This window comes from Myotis nattereri, assembly GCF_964212035.1.
Source record: "Myotis nattereri genome assembly, chromosome: 16".
Taxonomy (NCBI): Eukaryota; Metazoa; Chordata; class Mammalia; order Chiroptera; family Vespertilionidae; genus Myotis; species Myotis nattereri.
This window is the reverse complement of record NC_138091.1, coordinates 18,827,273-18,845,610: the sequence shown is the minus strand read 5'-3', so window position 1 is coordinate 18,845,610 and position 18,338 is coordinate 18,827,273. Positions and strand designations below refer to the sequence as shown.

General features: G+C 57.8%; 1 protein-coding gene across 2 annotated transcripts in view; it reads right to left on the bottom strand.

Annotated features, from left to right (window-relative positions):
- SPNS2 (SPNS lysolipid transporter 2, sphingosine-1-phosphate) overlaps window positions 1-18,338 on the bottom strand; it is a gene marked incomplete at its 5' end in the record, with an annotated part of 37,181 nt that overhangs the window by 1,604 nt on the left and 17,239 nt on the right. Inside the window, 10 exons of one of the 2 annotated variants that reach the window (XR_013996960.1) lie at window positions 377-537; window positions 823-986; window positions 1,072-1,170; window positions 3,054-3,119; window positions 3,418-3,607; window positions 3,727-3,879; window positions 4,130-4,272; window positions 5,553-5,619; window positions 5,842-5,993; window positions 10,940-11,076. Coding sequence is in view for 1 of the 2 variants with exons in the window: in XM_081109316.1 (XP_080965442.1) it covers window positions 381-423; window positions 823-986; window positions 1,072-1,170; window positions 3,054-3,119; window positions 3,418-3,607; window positions 3,727-3,879; window positions 4,130-4,272; window positions 5,553-5,619; window positions 5,842-5,993; window positions 10,940-11,076 (1,214 nt within the window). The remainder of the gene's footprint in view (window positions 1-376; window positions 538-822; window positions 987-1,071; window positions 1,171-3,053; window positions 3,120-3,417; window positions 3,608-3,726; window positions 3,880-4,129; window positions 4,273-5,552; window positions 5,620-5,841; window positions 5,994-10,939; window positions 11,077-18,338) is intronic. The other variant, XM_081109316.1, reaches the window with a different exon arrangement.

Here is an 18,338-nt window from a genome sequence, read left to right as displayed (position 1 = left end):
TCCTTTCCCTTGCTGTTTGGAGAAGTGACTTCCTCTGGGCTCTGGGGGCATGAAAGGGGTGTGGGTCTGCGGGGGCCAGGGTATGGGGTGGTGACCTTGGGTCTTGCCCTACTAGGAAGTGCTGCCCCAGGGGCCAGGTCCAGAGGAAGGTCAAAGTAGTCAGGCCCTGGCACTTCTAGGAAATGAGGATGACAGAGCAGGGAGTCGTGGCCCTGACCTGTGCCCTCAGCCCTTCTGAGGAAGGAAGGGGCTGATTTACTGGAAGAGGGAGCCTGCACCCCTCCCCCGATCCTCAGGAGGAAGTGCCCTGAGTGCCCCCTCCCTAGTCCCGCCTCCCCTCCCGGGAGCTCCCTCAGCCTCCCTGGCCTGCACTCACCGCCTCAGACCTTCATGGATGCGGGTGGCATCACCAGCTCGTTCGCCCTGGGGGAGAGACGGGCAGGGGTCAAGGTGGCACATCAGCGGGGGCCGGGCCCGGGCACTGCTCTGGCGCATCGAGTCACGGGGGCCAGTTGACCGGACGTGCTGGGCACGGACCTCGTCAGCCCCAGGGGGAGGTGGGAGAGCCCAGGGGTGGGGAGAGGAAAGAGAGAGAAGAGTAAAGAGGAGAAAGTCAGAAAATGAGAGAAAAGGAAGGAGAGGGGTCCCAGCTCCAAGAAAAACCCAAGCCTCGAACCACGGGCACAGCTGGTTCACCACGGGCTCCCACAGCTCCATCAAGAGGTCAGGGAGGCGGGACCCCAGGGGCCAGGCGACCCACCCCCCTCCCACCCAGGCAGGGCTGTGGCAGCAGAGGCAGCCGGCCCACCCACACCCACTCACTGCTGCTCGGCCTTGGCACGGTCACTGAGGAAGAAGAGGGCAGTGGCTAGGAAGAACATGCCACCCAGGACCACGACGAAGGGGCAGAGCATGAGGGCGTAGCCCAGGCTCAGGAACTCCCAGAGCGGGGAGTCCTTGGTGCTCTGGCGGATCAGGTCGGAGATCTGCGAGGATCGGGGGTGCGTGTCAAGGCAGGCCAGCTCCTGCAGCCCGTCACCCACCACGGCCGCGCCCACCCCAGGCACTCACAAAGCCGATGAGGTAGGGGCTGCCAGCATCCCCCAGCAGGTGAGAGGTGAAGCTCTGCAGGGCCACGGCGGTGGCCCGTCTGGTGGGGATGACCACGTACTGTGGAGGAGGTGGCAGGTCAGAGGCCGGGGAGCCAGGCCACCCCCTGGCCTCATCCCTGGGGTCAGGACACTTCTGAAGATCCCTTCTGCCTGGTGTCTTAGCACCTCACCCCCCTCAGCCCTTCTCCTTCCCCCCTCTCCCTCCCACCTCCGCCCCAGGGCCCTCTGCTCATCCCCGGCTCACAGACCGGCGCCTTGGATTCTGCACTGGGCTCCTGGAGAGCCAGCTGCAGTGGTCAGGGGAACAGGCCCAGAGGGACACAGGTTGCACAAGGGTCAGGCCCCTGACTCCTCAGCCTCCTGCCCTCACCTTCCCCAGCTACAGACCCACCAGGGTTCCCCTCCTGAGGACCTGGCAAGGCCTAGGTTGGCCCACGAGGGAGGGGAGAAGAGCCCTACCTGGAAGAGCCTGCACTTTGACCCCTGGGCACCCTAAGTACCAAGTGCCTGGGCTGCTGGGCCGGGAACCCTGTCAGACCAAGCGGCCCTCACCACCGGTGGCAGCCCCGCGCTGCGAGGGCCAAGGCCAGCGGAGGAGCATGGGCAGGCAGCAGCCCCCTGCCCCGAGCTCGAGCTCCTCTTCCAGGCAGAGTGCCTGCCCTTGGACAGTCTGTGGGAGCAGCCAGTGCCCCATGGGCACCCCACTACAGGGGGCAGGGAGGAGACCTGGACCCAATGGGATTGTGTGGCCCCATTTCCAACAATTGTCACTTGGCTGTGACACTAAATAAAATGGGACACGATTTCCCTGGGACCCAAACCCTGTCAGCAGCTGGGGCTGCCCCTGGGGGCAGAGGCAGGGAGGGCCTCCTGCCAGCACCAGCACACTTGATTCAGACAGAGTCCTCCTCCCTCCACTCCGGGCATGTGCAGTGACACCCCCACAACCCCTGCCACCCTGCCTGGCTCCATGCCTAGGCACAGTTGAGTCAGACCCCCCTGTACCCTCTAGCCCAGTCCCTGGTGTGGGTGAGAGAGAGACGGCTCGGGGAGGCAGAGATGCAGGAAACTGGTGGGCAGGACAGCCTTCCTGGAGAAGGGGCTGGCAGGAGCCCAGTGCCCGGCCACCTCTGATCCCCTGGGCTGCCCCCTACAGTGGCACCAAACCCTGAGTGCCCCAGGATCAGCCCAGAGGAGCCCTCAGCCTTCTGCCCCAGGGCCTGTCCCTGAAGCTCCCAGACACTCTCCCCACCCCACCCCCACCCTGCTGGGCTCTGCACCCCCTTCTCCCAGTTCTCTCCTGACACTGACTTGGAGTCCAAGGCATAGGACCAGGTGTCACCCCATCCCCAACCCTCGCCACCCTCAGACTGCTGCCACTGACCAGGGGGCCGCACCCAACCTCGCCCAGGGACACAAACCCCCGCCCCCTGCACTCAGACAGCCCTTTGTCCCCGGCCGGCTGGTCTGGAGCCCATTGTTGGCCCTGTGAAGACGGCCTCTGTCCGCCTGGCCACAGCCCAGCCGCGGGCACTCAGGCAGGCACGCCTGGGACCCAGGCTGAGCTGGGTCGATGGAAGCTCAGACCCTGGGGGAGGAGCGCTGGCAGGCGGCAACCCCTCGGTGCCAGCCTGGCACTGCCAGCCTCCTGGCCACAGACCTGAGCCTCCAGACATCCCCTCCCTAACCAGTCTCCACATCCATCCTGCTTGCTCAACACTCCAATTTCAGGCCCTGCTCCATGCAGACCCCAACATAGCTGATCACCTCCCTGCCTCTAGGCTCACCTTCCCAGCCTGCCTCCCCCACCACCACACACACACACACACACACCACCACCACCACCAAGTCCTGCAGCTCTTCCTCCCCTTCCTTCGCCCTCCCCAGCTGCCCGGAGAGTCAAGAGGCCTGGTCAGCAGAGGCGACCTCAGCCTGCCTCACCATGAGGATGTCTGCGGTGATGGCCCAGTTAGAAAACAGCAGCGTCTCCCCGACAAAGATGCAGATCTGCCCAGGAGAGACCGGAACAACCGTCAGGAAGCCCCACACACACACCCGTGGCCTCAGCTTGCTCCCTGCACCCTGGCTGCAGGCAGGGAACCCCAAAGCCTCCCAGCCTTCCCTAGCCTGCAGCTCCCGGCAGTCAGGCTCGTGAGGATTGTGTGGCTTATCAAGATGACCACAGCCGAGCCCTGGACAGGCCCTGGACAGAACAGGGGCAGGCACATAGGAGCCTCCCCATAAATCACACTGCTTCTCCTGCCAGGCTGCTCCCCACCACCCCTGAGCCCCCCACTGCACTCACATAGGCCCCCACGATGCTGCTCTTGGCGGCCACGAAGATGAGGCAGATGAAGATGGCAGAGCCCAGCATGCCCACAGCACACACCAGCGGGTCGGCTCGCTGGGTCCGCAGGCGGCACCAGCGAGTGGCTCCTGCCCCCGTGACCACACCCAGAAAGCCCGTAAAGCAGGTGATGGCCCCAAAGATGAGGCTGTGGGACAGAGGATGGTGGGGGATGGGTTGAGAGGAAGGCCAACGCTGGGGCAGAGGACTGGCACCTCTGTCCAGCGTCCCTCACCGCCCACCTCCCCCACCTGGGCCTGGCCCCACCTGTCCTTGGCCCCACAGGGCGGGCTGCTGCACGCCTCTGCCGTCTTCTGCACGACTTGGGCGCGGTACAGGTACAGCGGGATCCACATGCCCAGGGCCCCTGTGGCGAAGGACACGGCCGACGTGGCCAGGGAGGAGAAGACGTAGCTGCGGCTGGGGAGAGGCCGGGCAGTGACACTGAGTGGGGCCCGGAGGCAGCCTTCGCTCCCCACTCCTCCCGGGGGTGGAAGGCTCTGCTGTCCCCCCTCGCGGGCTCCGGGCGGGAGGGCTACGGCGGCAGAGTAATCAACACGTGGCCACCATGTCACTCCCAGCACTGCCGGCAGCGGAGACAGCAGGGAGTCCGGCCGCGGGTGCTAGGTGGGCCCCCCTCTTCTCACCAGACACCCCCAGCAGGACTCACTTGCGGATCAGGGCCTTCATGTCTCGGAGCCACGAGGTCCGGGCCTTGAGCTGCCCCCCGAGCTGGTCGGCATGGCCTCTCTTCGTGGCTGGGACCAGGACGAGGATGAGCGTTCCTGTGATCATGCCCGCGATAGGGGACACCTGATGGCACAGGGAGCACCAGGTTAGGACGCCAGGGCCAAGCCGGCGTTGTCTCTGCTGCACCAGGAGGGGGAGCGCAGGCAAGTCACACTCTGGGCTCTGGGCTCCAGGTTCCTCTGGGCTGGCATCTGCTCAGCCTTCCCGATTGTGCAGCTGAGCAGAGCCGCTGGGAATGAGGTCAGCAAAAAGAGCTTGGGGGCTCAACCTGCAGTGTCCGGAGCAGGGGCGGGATGGGAGGGGGGACCGGAGGAAGAAGGGGGGGGGGTGGTCAGATGGATAGAGGAGGGAGGACAGATGGCTGGATATGTGGACAGACAGATGGAAGGAAGAATGGATGGATGAGTGAATTAACAGGAAGATGGACGATGGGACGATGGATCACTGGGTGGGTGCATGAACACATGGGAAAGCAGGAAGATGGCTGGATGGCTGGGTGGGCAATGGAGGGATGGAAAGAAGGAAGACAGGTAGGGAATGGACAGGCATGTGGGATGATGAGTGGGAGAGGAGAGAGTGCCTGTGGACAGGGAGCCAGACACCAGCCCTGCCCGAACCCCTGGGTCGGGGAGAGTTTCCCAGGCAGGTCCTCGCCCTGCGGGTCTCTGGGAAGGGACTGGCTGGGCATGAAGCATCCAGCACATAGACCAGGTAGGTTATCGTGTGGGAGGAGCCCATGTGGTCCCAGAACAGAGGCTCAGGGCCCCCTTGGGGTCTTCCCTGGGTCCTGCCCTGTGTGAGAACAGAAGCTCCAGGCCCCAGCCTCTCTCCACATGGGGGGCCATTCGGCAGCCTGGATTCCACGGTGCCGGCTCCTCCGCCAGCTCGTGAGAACCGGGAAACCTGCTCCCACCCCCATGCGCTCCCACTCCCATTAAGGAATTCCACGGAGGCTGCTTCCTTCCTGCTTTTGAGGAAAAAACACTTTGTCTTAGCTTCCTCTCCTCTGCGAGACTGGGGATCTCTGTTTCCGGGGACAGGAAGGGGCTGCAGGCCCCCAAGAGGTCTTGTCTCAGCCTCGCCCTAGCACAGAGCCAGCGCTCACAGCAGGAAGCGCCATCGCGGAGCTGGAATTTCCTGACCTGCTGGGAGAGTTCGCCCCTCAGCCTGGGGGCCCCTGAGGGTGAAGGGCCTGACTTGGGCTCTGCTCACACCTGGAGTCCCCAACAGAGTGCAGGCCTGCAGGGCGGGAAGCCTGGAGGCCCAGGCCTGCATCCTAGCCCGGGTCTGTCCCTGCATCTCTGGGTGACCCTGGGCACAAGCTGGTCTGGAGGTGTCCTTACCCGCAAGGCCCAGTGCCAGTCTCCGGCTGCCTGCTTCACGCTGGAGCCAGTGATGTAGCCCAGGCCGCTGCAGGGGAGACAGGCACAGTCAGCAGGACGGGTGGGGGTGGGGGATGCTCACCGTCCACGAGGCAGGACCCCCGCCCACCCGCCCCAACCGCCTGGCCAGCCGCCTGGAGAGCAGGGCCAGCGTTGCCCCGAGGCTGCCCCCCGGCATGTTTAGGTCACCGAGGACCAAACCTCAGGGAGAGGCGTGGTCAGAGCTGGAGGGGACCTCGCCGACCCTCACCTGCCCAGCGGGATGGCGAAGTAGAAGACGGACAGCATGAGCGTGCGCGTGTTCTTGGTGAAGAGGTCGCCGATGATGGTGGGCGCGATGGTGGAGTAGCTGGCCTCCCCGATGCCCACCAGCCCCCGGGACACCACCAGCAGCCAGAAGTGCTGTGGGGGAGGGAGGGGCGGAGAATGCTGGGGCCGTCCTGCTCCTCCGCCTGCTCATCCTCCGCCCCCAATCTGCCCCACACCCCTGCAGGGCCCGGGGGCTAGGGGAGAGGATGGAGCCCAACCCCTGCCCCAGCAACAACGGCACCCTCAGGCCACTCTGGGCCTCAGTCTCCCCCTCCGGAGAGTGGGTCTGACAGGGCCCGGCTGGCCCAGTGCTGAGATGGGACTTGACTCTCCCACGTTGACTGTTGTAGTTCTGGCCCAGACAGGCCCCCTCTGTCCTCGTAAGCACCGTGGACAGAAGCCTGTGTCTTCCCCACCACCCCAATTGGGAGGCCTCCTCCCTGAGTTCTGGCCCCGCCTTGGGAGCCCGAGTCACCCCCCTCTGTGCCCCACCCCCAGGCAGGGCGGCCGGGCTGGCCCTGGCAGCACTGAGGAGCAAGTGTGAGTGGGGAGTGGGCAGGGCAGCCCAGTGCTCGGTGCTCCCCCCCCACACACACACACACACACATCAAAGAGCTCAGCCCCGCTGATCTGGGAAGGGTGGGGCCGTGCCCGCTGCCAGTGTACGATACGACCCCTTTGATGTGGACCGGTCCTCTCTGTCCCCAGCTGCCCAGGGCCTGAGAACCCAGCTGGTCATCTTTCCCCGGCCCCACCCTGACCACCCATCCGGCCAGCATCGCCCACATCCAGCCCTCCTCCGGGCTCTGCTTCCCTCTCTCCATCTGCCCGGCTCTTTCCCGGCCTTTCTCTGCGTCACTGGTCCTGCTCAGCCATCACTGCGCCTCTCATTTCTGTAGCTCGTCGCTCTCTCCATCCCCGAGTCCTTTCCTGGTTCCTTACTTCTGCTTCTTTTCCTGGGGGCCATCTGCCCACAGCCCTTGCCTATTTTTTGTTGGACTGTCTTTCTTGCCTTGACTTCTGTTAGCTTGCTGGACATCCTGGATAATGACCCTTTCTTACGTATGTCACAAACAGTCTCCGTCATCTTTCCCTCCACTTCGTGCATGGACTCCTCCAGGCAGAAGCTTCACTTCGTGGTGTTTAATTTGAGAATGTCCGGTCTGCTCATTTCTCCCTAATGGCTCTGGATTTCACATCTCGTTCAGGAAGGCCTATTCCATCCCCAAATGAGACAAGTGTTCTCTGGTATGTTATTGTAGAGCAGGGGTCCTCAAACTTTTTAAACGGGGGGCCAGTTCACTGTCCCTCAGACCGTTGGAGGGCCGGACTATAATTAAAAAAAAAAACTATGAACAAATTCCTATGCACACTGCACATATCTTATTTTGAAGTAAAAAAACAAAACGGGAACAAATACAGTATTTGTATTTGCATGTGGCCCGCGGGCCGCAGTTTGAGGACCGCTGTTGTAGAGGGACCGCGACTTGTATGGGTGTCCTCAGCCATTCTCCTCGGTGCAGGAGCAGGCAGGCCAGCCCTGACTGACCAGGGATCCTGTTGATCTCCACTCCCCCCCCCCCCCGCGCCCCTCCCCCCAGACCACTGCTCTGTGCACTTGTTACTTGCACACCCACGTACCAATGAACAAACAGCATTTAGTGTCCCATGTGCTTTGAAAAAAAATGACCATAAAAGGAACCATTCCATGAATCTTGTCCCACAACTTGCTCTTTCCCTCATTCTTATCTTTTAATATAGATCTAGTTCCTTCTTTTGTGATTAGGAGTCTCATAAGATGCCCTGGCTGCCGTGGCTCAGTGGTTACAGCACCGGCCCACGCATCGGAGGGTCTCAGGTTCAATTCCAGTCAAGGGCAGGTGCCTGGGTTGCAAGTTCAATACCTGGCCCCAGTCCGGGTGCGTTCGGGAGGCAACCAAATGATGTGTCTCTCTCACATTGACGTTTCTCTCTCTCTCTCTCTCTCTCTCTCTCTCTCTCCCTCCCTCCCTCCCTCCCTCCCTCCCTCCCTCTTCCTCCTCCCTTCTACTCTCTCTAAAAATCAATGAAAAAAATATCCTGAGATGAGTATTAACAAAGAAAAAGTCTCATAAGATGAAGACACCCCATTTTATCTGGGCTTCCCCCCGTCATGGTCCTTTAGTTAGTCTTCCTTTTGTTCTATTTTAAGATACAGCAAACATCCTCACATGCACTTGTGTCCCCAAGTTGGAGTTTCTGGCTTGGGCATAGACCTCAAAGTAAAAGGCTGGGCTGTGGGATTTACACAGCTAGAATTTTGCAAAACCCTGTTGCTCTCCAAAGAGTCTATCCATTTACACTCCCACCAGCAGCTTGAATAACACTTAGTATTGCCAGCCTTTCTAATTGTTGCCAATCTGATGGGTGTGAAATGCTATCTCATTGTTGTTTTAATTTGCATCTCCCTGATTACTTGAGAGGAGTATAGTCCAGCCGTGGGCAAACTACGGCCAGCAGGCTGGATCCTCCGGCCCCTTTGAAATGAATAAAACTAAAAAAAAAAAGACCGTACCCTTTTATGTAATGATGTTTACTTTGAATTTATATTAGTTCACACAAACACTCCATCCATGCTTTTGTTCCGGCCCTCCGGTCCAGTTTAAGAACCCATTGTGGCCCTCGAGTCAAAAAGTTTGCCCACCCCTGCTCTAGTCTCTTCCTACTGTCAATGCCCATTGGGTATCTTCTCCCGCAATTGTCTGTCGCTATCCTTTGCCCATTTTCCCACTGGGTTTATCTGTCTTTTGCTTGTTGATTCATAGTTCTACACGGTTATAGTTTGCTTTTTACTTTACTCTGACTTATCCGGAATTTATTTTGACGTGTGGTTCGAAATACCGGCTAAACTTTATGCTTCGTCCAGATGGACAGTCAGTTCTCCCGAAACCCTGAGATGCAGCTTTCATGCTACACCCAGTTCCCACAGGAAGGAGAACTGTGTCTCCCGGTGGCTTCGTCTGTCCCTCTGCTGTTCCAGGTAGAATAGCCATGTTGGATTAACTGACAGGGCAAGTCCCCTTTCGCTGTTATTTTTCAGCATGTCCTTGGCTGTTCCTAGGCGTTTTCTCTGCCAAATTAACTTCAGAATCCTGTGGGACTCAGATTGTGCTTGCAGTGAGTTTATTATAGAGTAATTGGGGTGATCTGTCTGCTTCTCTCTCTGCCTCTGCTCATCTTCTCTCCCCGACCCTCTCTCCTCTACACACCTGGAGGGGCTCAGCCCTGGCATCCTGGTCCTGGGCTCACTGGTCAGTCCCAGAAATAGCACCAAAGATCAGAAGACCAGGGGCCTGGCCAGGCAGGGCAAGCCCAGCGAGGCCCTAGGGGCTTCTGGTCCAGGCCCCATTTTTTACTGTGGGTGTCAGGTTGACACTACGGCTCAGAGCTTTCCTGAACCTGACCTTCCTCTGAAGCAGCCCATAAAGCAAAGTTGTATCCCCAAACCTGCTGATTCCCTCTGCCCTGGCTTCCAACCTCCTCTCGATCGATGTAACTCTGACTCACCATGTCCTTCTTCACACTCTTCCAGGGCTCTGCACTGCCCTCAGGAGGAAGCCCAGGCCCTCCCGCCTGGCATCTGAAGCTCTCCTTGACTTGTTCCCTGCCTTCCTTTCCAGCCAAAACACTCTTTTCCTCCATTTCTGAACACACCCCACCATCTGCACCCATGGGTTTGCTCCATCTGCCCATGCTATCTCCACTAAAAGGCCTCATCTCCCTGTCCTGCCTGCCCTGCTCAATGCCACCTCCTCCAGGAAGCCTTCCTTGAACCATGGATTTTAAGAGACTGCACTCCTTACATCGACTCTCAGCACTTTGCACATCTTGAAGGCTCTAAACATGGGACCTTGCCCTAACCGGTTTGGCTCAGTGGATAGAGCGTCAGTCTGTGGACTGAGAGGTCCCAGGTTTGATTCTGGTCAAGGGCATATACATTGGTTGCGGGCACATCCCCAGTAGGGAGTGTGCAGGAGGCAGCTGATCGATGTTTCTCTCTCATCGATGTTTCTAACTCTCTATCCCTCTCCCTTCCTCTCTGTAAAAATCAAGAAAATATATTTTAAAAAATAAAAATAAAAAAAATAAACATGGGACCTTCTGTCACATCTTCCCACCCCCAGCCTGGGTGCTCCCAAGGACAGGGCCAGGGTCTCCTCCTCTGTTCTCTAAGCTGAAACTTCTTGAGACAGATCTGGTATTCTCCCCTTCTCCCTCTACCTCCCTCTACTGTCACCATCATGTGACTGTCCTTCTGCTGACTGTCCTTCCCTAGTGATGGGAAACTCACTACCTCTCAAAGCAACGTATCTCCTTTTTGGAAGAAAGTAAAAGTAATGATTTGCTGAACACCTGCCATGTTCCAGGGCCTAGATAGTCTTGGCTTAGTAATTTCTCACAATAACCCTTTAAGTTGAGCACTATTATCCCCATTTTAGAGATAAAGAAACTGAGGCTCAGAGAGGTTAAGTAAGTTTCTCCAGATCACAAGGCTGAGTGGGCAACAGAATTGATGTATTCAAACCCAGCACTGTGGGAGCCGAGTAAGAAACATCTTCCTCATGTTGAAGTCACGCTGGCTTCCCTAAGACTTTGATCCAGGTAGTCAGCTGGTCATCTAACTGTGGGAGGCCGAGACAGGAGTCGTGGCTCACAGAAGGTGATGGTGGGGCCAGGACCAGACCCACTGGGTCCCGACTCCTAGGCCAGACTAGGGAACTCCTAGTTCCCCGTGTCCCTCGCATCCGCCCCAGGTCAGAGGCAGCTTAGAGAGTCCGGCTGCTGGGCTGTGGGTCCCTCAGTCCCGGCCAGTGTGGGGAAGGCCCTATTTGCAGGGCCAGTTTCTAAAAGTCCCCACAGACCCCCCCATCCCACTGTCCTTGGAGGATACTCTCTGGAGCTGGAGCAAAGGGGCTGGAACCCCCAGTCTAGACGAAGACAGGCCAGCAGACCGCACCCACCGGAGGAGCGGAGGGGACAGGCCGTCCGGCCAGGCTCACCTGCTGGGAGATGAAGGAGCTGGAGAACGTGACTGCCGACCAGAAGAAAATGCCGCAGCTGAGGATCACCTTCCGGTTGAAGCGGTCGCCCAGGTAGCCGAAGATGGGCGCCGCCACCATGAAGCTGCAGATGAACACTGGCCGGGCAGAGGAGAGCGTGAGGCTGGGGCAGGGTCCCTGGGCCTGGACCCACCTGCCCGCACCACGCCAGCTCGAGGCCAGAGCCCAGGAGACTGAGCTTAGCCTGGGCCAGGGCCCGAGGCAGCAGCCCCAGAGAGGAAGCACGCGTGAAGGATAAATGTCCATGATGATGGGGAAGCAGCCTCAGCCAGGCCTGGGCCCAGGGGCGGCAGGAAAGGCCCTCTGGGTTCAGGTGATTCTACGACCCCATCCTCTGTATGCAGGCCCCCGACTTACCCAGCTGGAGGGGAGCCCTTGGGTACTTTTAAAACAGTACAGATGTTCTCGTGGAACAGGTTCTACATGCCAGGAGCTGCGCTAGGCCTCGCCGCACAGCCTCCTGTGGATCCTTGCAGCCCGTCCCACCTCGCAGATGGGAGACAGGCTCGGGGAGAAGGGACTTGCCCAGGGCCCCACCAGTAGTGAGCAGCCCAGTGGGGATTTGATACCGCCTGTCTGTCTCCAGAGCCAGCGGTCCTGATGCTCGGCCACACTGCCTTCCCCGTGAGACTTGGGGAAGAGGGGAAGGGGGCGACCCAAGGTCACAGCCAGTCAGGGCAGAATGGGCCGAAACGCCAGGTCCCTCCCCTGACACATCACAGCACCCTCCCTCCCAGCCGGCTGCAAGGCTTCCCTGACATTTGGAAACACTGTGGTTCATTTGTTCATTCATTCATTTATTCATTCGTCCATCCATCCAACAAAACAGGCAGCCCTAGCTGGTTTGGCTCAGTGGATAAAGCGTCAGCTGGGTTTTGGGCTCAATCCCCAGTGTGGGGCATGCAGGAGGCAGTTGATCAATGATTCTCTCTCATCATTGATGTTTCTATCTCTCCCTTCCTCTCTGAAATCAATTAAAAAATATTTTTTTAAAAAATAACATAGAAGGGTCAGAGAAACTGACATTTCAACACAGACCTGGAGGAGGAGGGAAAAAAAACAAATCATGCATATATTGGGGCAAGAATGGCAGTACAAAGGCCCTGGGGCAGGAGTGTACTTAGCACATCTGAGAACAGCCAAGAGGCCAGAGTGGCTGGAACAAGAGGCAAAGGGGAAAGGCCAGATGGGTTGCGGCCTTGCGGCCCATTGTGATGCTGTGACTTGGGGGGGGGGGGGGGGTGAGAAAGGAAAACACTGGAGGCTGTGAGCAGAGCAGTGATCTGACCTGGTTTTGTTCTTCCAGAGCAAGACAAGGGCAGGGCGATGGGAGGGGCCTTGGAGGTCCCAGGTGGGGTAAAGAGGCCAGCAAGCAAAGGTAGGTCTGGGTCAATAGGCAAGGCAGCCACCCTTTTGCCCCCCCCAGGAAGTCAGTCCCACAGCTGATGGGCAGATGGCCAGACAAAGGCTGGGAGTGGGCAGACAAGGTGGCCAGTGACTGGCCTCTGACACCAGGCTGAATGTGCACATGGGCTGGGCTGCTCTCTCAAGACCCGAGTCCCCAGGGAGGCTGGACTGGTAAAGAGAAAGGGGGAGGGGAGGAAAGAGGGAAGGAGGTGAACTAGGGGAGAGAGGGCTGGCTGGAGGGTATGGCGGTCTCCTGTCCTAGTGGGAACGGTATGTATGGGGTGTGTGGGGGCCTGTTAATCCCAGCTATGTGTGACTGGGCCTTGGACATAATCAACATACAGATGCACAGAAGTGGGCGCCAGGGACACGCTGCCTGGGTTCTAAGTCCACTCTGCTCTCTCCCAGCTGGGTGACCTAAGCAGGTCACAGCCTCTCCGCGCCTCAGTTAGTGGTGTGCTGGCAAATGCTGGACCACTGGCTCTCCTGATGTACGCTGTGTGCCAATTTCCACGGTGTAAAGACTCCCACCCTGGCTGATTTCAAGCTACCATTGTGATGCCACTGTCACACACAGCACTGTATATACCAGCGGTTCTCCACCTGCTGGCCCTTTAAATGCAGTTCCTCGTGTTGTGACCCCCCAACCATAAAATTATTTTCGTTGCTACTTCATCACTGTCATGTTGCTACTGTTATGAATCGTCATGTAAATATCCGATATGCAGGATGGTCTTAGGCGACCCCTGTGAAAGGGGCGTTCAACCGCCAAAGGGGTCGCGACCCACAGGTTGAGAACTGCTGGTATATACAGTATTTCTACCAGGCAGATATAATAGAAGTAAGTAGCTTTAAGAACACAGATAAGAGTAAAACAATTAAGAAAATAATTAAGAAGTGATGAATTGTACTTAACATCTTTGTGTTTTTGTGTGTTTTTTTAAATGTATTTTATTGAGAGAGAAGGGAAAGGGATAGAGAGTTAGAAACATTAATGAGAGAGAAACATCGATCAGCTGCCCCCTGCACACAACCTACTGGGGACGTGCCTGCAACCAAGGTACATGCCCTTAACTGGAATCGAACTTGGGACCCTTCAGTCCTCAGACCGACGCTCTATCCACTGAGCCAAGCCAGTTAGGGCATTTGTGTTTTTTTAAAACATGTTTTTATTAATTTTATTTTATTATTATTTTGGAGGGTGTTAATCCTCACTCGAGGATATTTTTCCATTAATTTTTAGAGAGAGTGGCAGGGACAGGGAGAGAGAGAGAGAGAAACATCGATGTGAGAGAGACAAATCAATTGGTTGCCTCCCGCACATACCTGGACCAGGGCTGGGGATGGAGCCTGCAACCAAGGTACATGCCCCTGACCAGAATCAAACCCAGGAACCTTTAGTCCACAGGCTGACGCTCTATCCACTGTGCCAAACAGGCTAGGGCTGTTTTTATTGGTTTTAGAAAGAGTGGAAGGGAGAGGGAGGAGAGAAACATCAATGAGAGAAACATTGATCAGCTGCCTTCTGCACACCCCCTACTGGGGATGGAGCCCCAAACCCCGGGGAATGTCCCATGCAACCTCTAGGTGCACGGGATGACACCCAACCCCTGGCCATGGCTATTACCTTCATTTTTCATATAAGTTGTATAATCGTAAGTTTACATAATTTAGATTTTAATAATGGTTGTATTTAAAAACCAGCTCACACGATTCCCAAAAATCTAACAATGACTCTGAGGCGCAGGTCTAAGTCATTTCCAGCAGGCCAACTTCCTCATCTGTAAAATGAAGATAAAAGTAGCGACTCCCCAGTTGCTCTTGGCAGAGGATGAGATAAGGATCGTAAGGTGCTTCATGCCACACCCCGCCCAGTCCACACTGGGCCCTTGTTTAGATTAATCAAGGCAGAAATCATTTCCTCGTCTCTAGAAAAATAATTTTTCCTGCTGGGCCTGTCTCCCAGGCCCTTTCTGAGATCAAACCAGGATACGGGCAGGAAAGAGATGTCGGTCTCATTAGAACTTACACACCTCAGGGGGGAGGGAGAATGTTCCCTCTGTGCCTGTCTGTGCTAGGTGGGGAGTGAGCAAAAAGAATCAGAGTGGGAGCTGCACCCTGTCTGGTCCCGGGGGCAGACCCCATCCGTGGGTTGCCCAGAGTAAAGGGCTAAAATGTCAGGGAACCAGCAAGGAAGGCCAGCTCCTGCCAGGATAATGAAGGGAGGCTTCCTGGAGGTGGTGCTGTCGGTGCTGGGCATTGAGGGATGCATAGCAACTGGCCATGATAATAATACTTAAAATATAAACTACAAATCTTATAAGCGATCCTGTATAACGGTGAAGGAGGCACCATGCCTTTTGTTAATAATAACCTCAGCTATCATTTACGGGGTATTCACTACAGGCAAGGCCCAAGGATGTGCCCTGGACATAAGCACAGGTTCTCTCATCTGAGTCTCACTATTGTCTTCATCGCACAGAGGGGACCATAGGGGCTGAAAGGAGTGGCATCACACAACTAGTGTGTGGCTGAGCCAGAATTTAACCCCCAATTTGTCTGACTCCGGAGTCCTTGCTCTCAATCACACTACGGACTGTCAGGCTAGGAAGGGGGGTGGTCCCGGCCGATGATCCCAAGGTCAGAGAAAGTTCAGAGTGTGTTGGGGACAGTGAGAAAGTGGGTCAGGCGACAGCTGAGGAAGCTGGAGGAAGCAGCGGAGATAAGGCGTGGAGTGAGGATGGGCCCTAAACACTAGGACCAGGTTTGGGCTTTAGTTAGCGGGCAGCCGAGAACCACAGCATCCTTCCTGCTCCACCTGGTGGGTGGAGAGGGGCTGAAGGAAGGGAGCAGGGCCTTGGCCAGACCCCGACCCTCCTGGTCCATCCCCACCTGCCTGCCTGCAGCGGAGCAGGGAGGCAGCTGCTAGCTCCCCCTTACCCCCCACCCCACTCCCCGGCTTTCTGCCTGCTCACCTGGGTGGGCAGAGGTACCCTGGACTGCAGGTGCACCCCTATTGCAGCAGGTACTCCCTATCCCCGCCCTGACTCCAGCCTGCTGAGGTCACCAGGCACCACCCTGAGCTTCAGCATGTCTGTCCCCTGTCACAGTTGAGGCCACTGATACATGGGGGGACTTGCCCAAGATGGTATCTGACCCTCCTGACCCCGGGCTCCCTCTTCCCTCAGTGCCTTTCCTTGGGGACAAGGGAGTCCAGGGTCAGGAGGGTCAGTGTCATCTTGGGCAAGTCCCCCACAAACCAGTGGCCCCGGCTGGGAAATGGGAGATGCAACCCATCTTTGCAGCCTGCCCCTCTGCTCAGCCCGAGGCAGGCGAGAGAGGACCTCCCCTGGCCAGTGGAGGGGGCTGACCACAATCGATCACGACAGGAACAGGAGGAAAGATGCTGCTGGCAGGAGGAAGGGCACAGACAAAGGCAGGGGCGCGTGAGCCTGTCCCGGGCAGGGCACAGGGGCCAATCTGGCCAGCAGGGCAGGCAGCTCTGCTGCAAATAGAGACCAGCCCGGCTAGAAGCTTCCCTGTGCCCCACCCCCACCCCACCGGCTTTGTTTGTTTCAGGAGAGCTTTCTGGGCAACGCGGCTGCCCCACCCCTCATCTCCCCGGGGCTGGCTTTCCCAGCAGCTCCCGCAGGAGGACATCCTGTGGCCCGGTGTGGGGAAGCCCTCCCTCAGCTCACGCTCAGCTCACGCTCAGCTCACGTGTGCTGAGCCCACAGGTCTGGGACAATGGAGTAGCGAGCAGGGAGGGGGTGGGATGGGGCGGGTGGGGGAACAGGGGTTGGGGGGAGTCAGGGCTGAACTTCACCCGCTTCCAGTGGGATGGCCAGGCCCCCTCCTCCTGCGGCTGAGAGTCACCAGAAGGCAGGGCATGGGCACCATCTGTCCACCCCACAGCAGTCCAGGGGCTCAGGGTACTGGCTGAAGGCCTTCTCCCCTTGGGGGCCCACAGAGGGACCAGCACCCAGGAGCTCAGGACAGCCCCACTGAGGCCTCTGTGCCCTGGCAGGACACCCCGGGACCCACCACAGGCTGCTGAGCCACCTTCAGTGCACATGCTCCCCGTCTGACTCCAGAAGGTGGTCCTGGAGCAGGAGTAGGCAAGGTCTGAGCTGGGGAGCCCTGGCTCCCACACTGTGGCCTTGGAGCACGCCTCCAGCCCCCACCTTGGCCCGGGCTGAACCAGGACTATTTTTACCAAGTCCAGATCTGGCTGGCCTGTGATTTGGAAAAGATCCGCCTCCTCCACATCCTGCGGGCAGCATGGGTGGGCAGGGGCCAGGCTCTGCCTAGTGCCCTCCCTGCCCGGGGGATGTGGAGGATGGCGGCCCAGGCCAGCCAAGATGAGGGGAGGACCCGGACAGCTGGACCCAGCAGTGCCTGAAAGCCACCATGCCCAGACTTCCTGCGGGAACCACTTCTCCTTTACAGTCTGCTGGGACAGAAGCCCTAGGTGGGCCCCTCAGGCCTCAGGAGGTCCTGGGGGAGTAGCCACAGGGGCTGCCCAGCTTTGCCTTGAGAATCAAAGCAGAGGATGCCACTACGTTGGCCAAAGTGGGGAGGGAAGCAAGGCCAGAAGGAGACTCAGCCCCAAAGCAGATGCGCTGTCTGGTTTCAGTCTGAGCTGGCTCTTCCTCTGTCCTCTGTCCCCACTACGCCTCCCCCCTCCCCCCAGGTCTTCCCCCCACCCACTTCCTCAAGACTCCACAAACCCTAGGCCGGAAATGCTGTCCAGCCTCCTCTTCCATCCCTTCCCACACTGGGCCCCGGAGAAAAGGTCCTGAGGCACCTGCCCTGCCCTGAAACCTTCTCTGGCTCCCCACTGCCCCAGACAAAGCCCGGGTGCCTTTTACCATCAGACCCTGCCTGCTATCCAGACTCTCCTCTCACCCCCCCACACTCCAGCCACAACCTTCACTCTCCCCGCTCCGGGCTGCACTTCTGCTGATTTCCTCAGCTCCATCTTCCAACTTGCTCATTTTCTCTTCAACTGGGTCTAGTCTACCTGTTAAGAATGCTAATTATTACCCTTTTTAATTTTAACCATTAGATTTTTCTCTAGTAGAATTTAAAATGTAGGTCTTTTCGATGTCTCCCTGTTCTTTTGTAATCAGGGACTGTTCCTGCCTTACAAATCCTACTCTCTCCCGAGAGCTTTGCAAGTTGAGTCTGCCTAGCGTTCAGGCCCCTCCAGGGGTTCTGCGGCTCTCCGGGAGCTGGTTTTCCCACTGTCCGGGCCAGCTGACTCCCTCCCTCCAAGGTGGGTGTCTGTGTGTGCTCTACCCATTTCACATTTGAGTTTGTCTTCAGCGGGAGTGGTCCCCTGCGTCCCCGGCAGGATCTGGATCGTTAAGGCTTCCCTAACGAGCACTTTTGCACTGGCCTCTGCTGGGTTCCTGGAAACCTCGGGTCTCCATGGGAAAGGCAGGGGAAGTCTCAGAACTGCACAGGGCAGGGGCTGGACGAGGCTTTGCATGAAGCCGGAACCAGGAAGGCGATGTCTTCCACAGGTGGAAACACTGCCTACCGGCCTGGGGGTACAGATTGAAATCAGGGAGCTGCCTGGGCTCTGAGTGGAAACCAAGCTACCCGGCGACACGAGAAGCCAAGCCTGCACTGCCCGCTCCTCAGAACAAAGTAACCCCGGAGCCCGGAGATACCTGATGAATCTGGGTGATGGCTAGATGGAGGGTCATTGTACTATCCTCTCTACACTGTATGGATATTTAAATTTTTTTCATCATACAAAATGTTTACATGAGCTCAGCCTGTATGGCCCAGTTGTCTGAGTGTCATCCCATGAACCAGAAGGTCATGGTTCAATTCCCGTCGGGGCACATGCCTGGGTTGTGAGCTTGGATCCCCAGTAGGGGGCGTGCAGGAGGCAGCTGATCAATGTTTCTCTGGCATTGAT